General features: G+C 38.8%; 1 protein-coding gene across 1 annotated transcript; it reads left to right on the top strand.

Moving 5' to 3' along the window:
* The first annotated feature begins 2,112 nt into the window (after positions 1-2,112).
* LOC136163934 (small nuclear ribonucleoprotein E-like) lies at positions 2,113-2,608 on the top strand. Its single transcript, XM_065928759.1, has one exon. The coding sequence runs from the start codon at positions 2,165-2,167 to the stop codon at positions 2,441-2,443; it is 279 nt and encodes a 92-aa protein (XP_065784831.1). The 5' UTR covers positions 2,113-2,164; the 3' UTR covers positions 2,444-2,608.
* Positions 2,609-7,041: the final 4,433 nt, after the last annotated feature.

The following is a 7,041-nucleotide window of genomic DNA, read 5'->3' as shown; positions in this document are numbered from 1 at the left end:
TTACAAACTATCAGATAGGAAGTTAATATACAAAATATATAAAGAACTCATACAACTCAATAACAAAAGATAAATAGTCAAATTAAGAAATGGGCAGAAGAACTAATTAGACATTTTCCTCAAGTCATCCAAATAACCAACAGCTAAATGAAAAGTTGCTCAAGATCGCTAATCATCAGGCAAGTGCAGATTAAAACCACAATTAGTTATTGCCTCACACTCATTTGAATAGTTATCAAGAAGACAAGAGGTAACAAGTTCTGACAAGATTGTGGAAAAAAGGGAATTTTATGCAGTTAGTCGGAGAAGGCAATGGCAACCCACTCCAGTACTCTTACCTGGAAAATCCCATGGACGGAGGAGCCTGATAGGCTGCAGTCCATGGGGTCGCTAAGAGTTGGACACGACTGAGTGACTTCACTTTCACTTTTCACTTTCATGATTGGAGAAGGAAATGGCAACCCACTCCAGTGTTCTTGCCTGGAGAATCCCAGGGACGGGGGAGCCTGGTGACCTGCAGTCTATGGGGTCGCACAGAGTTGGACACGACTGAAGCGACTTAGCAGCCGCAGCGGCAGCATGCAGTTAGTGGAAATGTAATATGGTGCAGCCACTGTGGGAAAACTGTGGAGGTTCCTCAAAAAAATTAAAAAAAAGAACTTCCATATAACTTAGCAATTCTACTTCTGGGTATTCATCTGAAGGAAACCAAAACACAGATTCTAAAAGCTGTACATACTCTCATGTTCATTACAGCACCGTTTACTGCAGTCAAGATATGGAAGCAATCTAAATGGCCATTGGTAAGTGAATGGATAAATAAAATGCCCTACATAAATATAACGGAATATTATTCAACCATAATAAAGAAGAACATCCTGCCATTTGCAACAACATGAATGAAACTTAAGCATATTATGGTAAGTGAAATAACTCAGAGAGAGAAAGACAAGTACTCTGTGGTACTTGTATATATGGAATTTTAACAAGCTAAACTTGTAAAAACAGAGAATAAAAAGGTAGCCACCATAGGTTGGGCGTAGGAAGACAGGATAGATGCTGTTTAAAGGGTGCTAACTTACTATGAGTAGTTCATAAGCCCTAGAGTTATAACTCCAGTACAGTGAATATAGATAGCAATTTTATCATCATCAAACTTGCTAAGATACTAGAACTTAAGTATTCCAGCTACTAAAAAGAAAAGATAACTACATAATGGGATAAAGGTTCTAAGTGTCACTACAATAGCAATCATTTTACAATGCAGAAATGTATCAAATTAGCTTGCTTTACCCTTGGACAGAAGAGCCTGATGGGCTACAGTCCATAGGCTCGCAAAGAGTCGGACACAAGTGAAGCAACTAAGCAAGCACGTACACACACCTTAAATTCACATGATGTAATAGGTCAAATATATTTCAGTTAGAAAAAGAAAAAAATTGGAAAAGAACCTGAAGTAAGGCAGTAGCAGTGACAGTGAAGGGAAGTGGACAAATTTGAGAGTTAATTAGTGGGCACAGTTGACTCAGCTGTAGATTGGCTATAGAAGGAAAGGGACAGGATGGTGCCAGAAATGATACTCAGGTTTCTGACTTGGGAACCTGGGTGAATGATGGTTACTATAAAAAATTAGGGAAGAAGTAAAGAATTCAGTTTTGCACAAAGGGAGTTTGAAGTGTATACAGGACATTTAGGCAAAAATATTCAATGGTCAATTTTGGAATACAAAGTATTTACGTGGAAATTTGGTATAGGGAAAAAGATGTTATTTGTGATATGAGAGCAGGAAAAATAAATCAACAAATGGAAAGAAGAAAAGGTTGAGAGCAGTAACCAAATTTTTAAAGAGAAAAGTGGTAAAGGGATCCTAAAGAAGTGAATAGAAAGAAAGGACAAAGGAAATAAGAGGAAAATGAGATGTGGCATCTTAAAAGCCAAATATGGAGAGCTTTTCAAAAGGCACAGTAAAAATTATTCATACTCAGCCACAAAAAAGAATGAAAATTTGCTATTTACAACAACATGGATGGACCAATCTAGAGGGCATTGTGCTTAGTAAAATAAGTTAGAGAAATGCTGTATTTTTTCACTTATGAAAAGTAAAAGTGTTCCGGAAGTTGCTTTCTGAGAGTGTGGAGTAGTGTGGTGCTTGTGAGTGTCCAGCATGGCGTACCGGGGCCAAGGCCAGAAGGTGCAGAAGGTGATGGTGCAGCCCATCAATCTCATCTTCAGATACTTGCAAAATAGATCGCTGATTCAGGTGTGGCTTTATGAGCAAGTGAATATGCGGATAGAAGGCTGTATCATTGGTTTTGATGAGTATATGAACCTCGTATTAGATGATGCAGAAGAGAGTCATTCTAAAACAAAGTCAAGAAAACAACTGGGTCGGATCATGCTAAAAGGAGATAACATTACTCTCCTCCAAAGTGTCTCCAACTAGAAGTGATAGATGAAGTGAGAAATTGTTTGGCAATACCGTTGCGTTTTTTAGGTGTCTTTTGTTAGAGATGTAGTTCTAAAACTTGTATTCATATTGTTCTGCTCACCCTTATGTTATTACCAGATGACAATAAATGCTGTGGGACTGTTTTTATCAAAATTAAAAAAAAAAAAAGTAAAGTAAAAGTGAAAGTCACTCAGTCATGTCCGACCCTTTGCAACCCCATGGACTAAATATAGTCCATGGAATTCTCCAGGCCAAAATACCAGAGTGGGTAGTCATTCCCTTCTCCAGGGGATCTTCCCAATCCAGGGATCGAACCCAGGTCTCCCACGTTGCAGGCGGATTCTTTAACAGCTGAGCCACAAGGGAAGCCCATGTGGGATCCAAAAATAAAATAAATGGTTAAGTTTAACAAAAGAGAAAAAGACTCACAGATACAGAGACCAAACTAGTGGGTACCAGTGGGGAGAGGGAAGCAGGGAGGGACAAGATAGGGGTAGGAGATTAAAAGGTACAAACTACTATGTATAAAATAAATAAGCTACATTGTTGCAATATTTCAATAAAAAATAATAAAATTTAAAAATATAAGTTATTCAGGAGCATTATTGGAAGAGTTCCCAAAGAAAATAATGAACAAGCTGGAGATTTCCAAGAATATGGTTGAGCCATTACTTATTTGAGGCAGGGAATCTAAGTAAAAGCAATAATGGTGCCACTTTTATAGATTTTGGGGAGGATAAAATTAAATAATTCAGGAACTTGGCACATAGTAAGTACTCAATAAGTATTAGCTATCCTTGCTATTTTTATAATTATTAGAAGCACTATTTTGAAATCCACTTAATAACTTTGGGTTTTCTACCTCCTGTTTCATGTCCTTTCATCCTCCTCCCCCTCTCCATTTCTCACCCTATCCTTACCACAATGAATAATGCCTAGCATGATAAGAGCACTGTGAAAAACTTGAACTCTATTAGCAATCCTTTTGGTATGGTCAAGTCAGTGGATCAAAAAAATTCACATATAATGAAAGCAACTAGTACCTATAAAGACTGACCAAGCAGAGTCCACCCTTTTTTTTTCCCCACCCATTTTTAGAGCTTTTCTTTGCTGTATTTTTGTTCTTTCTGCAGCTAGACCTAGCCTTATTGTGTGCCTCTTTACATGTTTTAAAAGACATCACCTTTACCGGAGGACTTCATAGAACAGTAAAGGACATGGGTAATGACTGAGACGTTCTTATTACCATGTTACCACGTTCTTGCTACCGTGTTAGAATTTTTTTTAAATTTCATTAAAGTTCAGTTTCCTTATTTGAAAAATTGGAATTATAATAACACAAGAGTAGTAATATCAAAGCATTTTATGAATGCTTTTGCCTTTTGGAATTTACTGTTCCATTTGAGATGTTTCAAACTTCTAAAGAAACAAAATCCCAAATTCTCTTGAGGTAGAACAAATATAAAGAATAACAATTCTCTTTTCCCAAATGTAGACATAACTCTTAACATTCCATAAGTAATGTTATATTTCATTGTGCAAATGAGGAAACTGATCTTCTAGGTTCTTTCTATATCTGGAAGAGGATGGATAGGAGTCAGGGTGGACAGGCTTGTGAAATCTTAGCTTCCGAATGACTCAGTACTTAAGTTTTTTCTTCATTTAAAAAAAAAATCTGTACTCATGCAGTTTCTCCCTTAGAACTTTTGTGATAAAGAACAGAACGTCTCTAGTAAATAGGATGAGTAAGAAAGATGATCACTGTAGGCGGGGATGGGTAAAACTGAAAACTGAGAATAAATAGGAGTTAGCCAGAAGAGATGGGCTTCCCTGATAGCTCAGTCGCTAAAGAATCTGCCTGCAATGCAGGAGACCCTGGTTCGATTCTTGGGTTGGGAAGATCCACTGGAGAAGGGATAGTCTACCCACTCCAGTATTCTTGGACTTCCCTTGTGGCTTAGCTGGTAAGAATCCACGGGCAACGTAGGAGACCTGGGTTTGATCCCTGAGTTGGGAAGATCCCCTGGAGATGGAAAAGGCTACCCACTCCAGTATTCTGCTTGGAGAATTCCATGGACTGTACAGCCCATGGGGTTGCAAAGAGTCAGACAAGATTGAGCGACTTTCATTAATTCAGCCTGAAGAGATTAGATGGTGAGGCTGATAGAAAAGAAAGCTGAGTGGAGCAATAGCTAGAGATATCTCCCTAATACACTGTTTTAACCTGCATTGTCCAGTATAGTAGCCGCCAGTCCTAAATGACATTAGGCGTGTGAAATGTGACTAGTCTAAATTGACACGTAAAATACATGTAAAATTCCACTGGATTTCAAAGGTTTAGTATGAATAAAAGATTTTAAACTTTGTCATTAGTAATTTTTATATAGATTACATGTTGAAATGATATGTTCAATATATGGGACTAAATAATATATATTCAGTTCAGTTCAGTTGCTCAGTAGTGACCCCATGGACTGCAGCAGGCCAGGCCTCCCTGTCCATCACTAACTCCTGGAGTTTACTCACACTCATGTCCATTCAGTCAGTGATGCTATCCAATCATCTCATCCTCTGTTGTCCCCTTCTCCTCTAACCTTAAATCTTTCCCAGCATCAGGGTCTTTTCGAATGAGTCAGCTCTTCACATCAGGTGGAGTATTGGAGATTCAGCTTCAATATCAGTCCTTCCAATGAATATTCACGACTGATTTCCTTTAGGATGAACTGGTTGGATCTCCTTGCAGTCTAAGGGACTCTCGAGAGTCTTCTCCAACACCTCAATTCAAAAGCATCAATGCTACAGTGCTCAGGTTTCCTTATAGTCCAACTCTCATATCCAAACATGACTACCAGAAAAACCATACCTTGACTAGGTGGAACTTTGTTGGCAAAATAATGTCTCTGTTTTCAATATGCTGTCTAGGTTGGTCATAACTTTTCTTCCAAGGAGTAACCGTCTTTTTATTTCATGGCTGCAGTCATCATCTGCAGTGATTTTGGAGCCCCAAAAAATAAAGTCTGACACTGTTTCCACTGTTTCTCCATCTACTTGCCATGAAGTAAAGGGACCGGATGCCATGATCTTTGTTTTCTGAATGGTGAGCTTTAAGCCAACTTTTTCACTCTCCTCTTTCACTCTCCTCTTTCACTCTCATCAAGAGGCTCTTTAGTTCCTCTTCACTTTCTGCCATAAGGGTGGTGTCATCTGCATATGTGAGGTTATTGATATTTCTCCCAGCAATCTTGATTCCAGCTTGTGCTTCACCCAGCCTGGCATTTCGCATGATGTACTCTGCATATAAGTTAAATAAGCAGGGTGAAAATATACAGGCTTGACATACTCCTTTCCCTATTTGGAACCAGTCTATTGTTCCATGTCCAGTTCTAACTGTTGCTTTCTGACCTGCATACAGATTTCTCAAGAGGCAGGTCAGGTGGTCTGGTATTCCCATCTCTTTCAGAATTTTCCACAGTTTATTGTGATCCACACAGTCAAAGGCTTTGGCATAGTCAATAAAGCAGGAATAGATGTTTTTCTGGAACTCTCTTGCTTTTTTGATGATACAGTGGATGTTGGCAATTTGATCTCTGGTTCCTCTGCTTTTTCTAAATCCAACTTGAACATCTGGAAGTTCACAATTCACGTACTGTTAAAAGCCTGACTTGGAAAATTTTGAGCATTACTTTGCTTGCATGTGAGATGAGTGCAATTATGCGGTAGTTTGAGCATTCTTTGGCATTTCCTTTCTTAGGGATTGGAATGAAAACTGACCTTTTCCAGTCCTGTGGCCACTGCTGAGTTTTCCACATTTGCTGGCATATTCAGTGCAGCACTTTCACAGCATCATCTTTTAGGATTTGAAATGGCTCAACTGGAATTCCATCAATCCACTAGCTTTGTTCGTGGTGATACTTCCTAAGGCCCACTTGACTTCACATTCCAGGATGTCTGGCTCTAGGTGACTGATCATGACATCATGATTATCTGAGTTATGAAGATCTTTTATGTATAGTTCTTCTGTGTATTCTTGCCACCTCTTCTTAATATCGTCTGCTTCTGTTAGGTCCATACCATTTCTGTTGTTTATTGAGCCCATCTTTACAGGAAATGTTCCCTTGGTATCTCTAATTTCCTTGAAGAAATCTCTAGTCTCTCCCATTCTATTGTTTTCCTCCATTTCTTTGCGTTGATCACTGAGGAAGGCTTTCTTGTCTCTCCTTGCTATTCTTTGGAACTCTGCATTCAAATGGGTATATCTTTCCTTTCTCCTTTGTTTTTGGCTTCTCTTCTTTTCATAGCTATTTCTAAGGCCTCCTCAGACAGCCATTTTGCTGTTTTGCACTTCTTTTTCTTGGGGATGGTCTTGCTCCCGGTCTCCTGTACAATGTCATGAGCCTCTGTCCATAGTTCATCAGGCACTCTGTCTATCAGATCTAATCCCTTAAATCTATTTCTCACTTCCACTGTATAATTGTTCGGGATTTGAATTAGGTCATACCTGAATGGTCTAGTTGGTTTTCCCTACTTTCTTCAATTTAAGTCTGAGTTTGGCAATAAGGAGTTCATGATCTGAGCCACAGTCAGCTCCCAGT

Source organism: Muntiacus reevesi, chromosome 1 (assembly GCF_963930625.1).
Source record: "Muntiacus reevesi chromosome 1, mMunRee1.1, whole genome shotgun sequence".
Classification (NCBI taxonomy): domain Eukaryota; kingdom Metazoa; phylum Chordata; class Mammalia; order Artiodactyla; family Cervidae; genus Muntiacus; species Muntiacus reevesi.
This window is presented reverse-complemented; position numbering and strand designations above follow the sequence as displayed.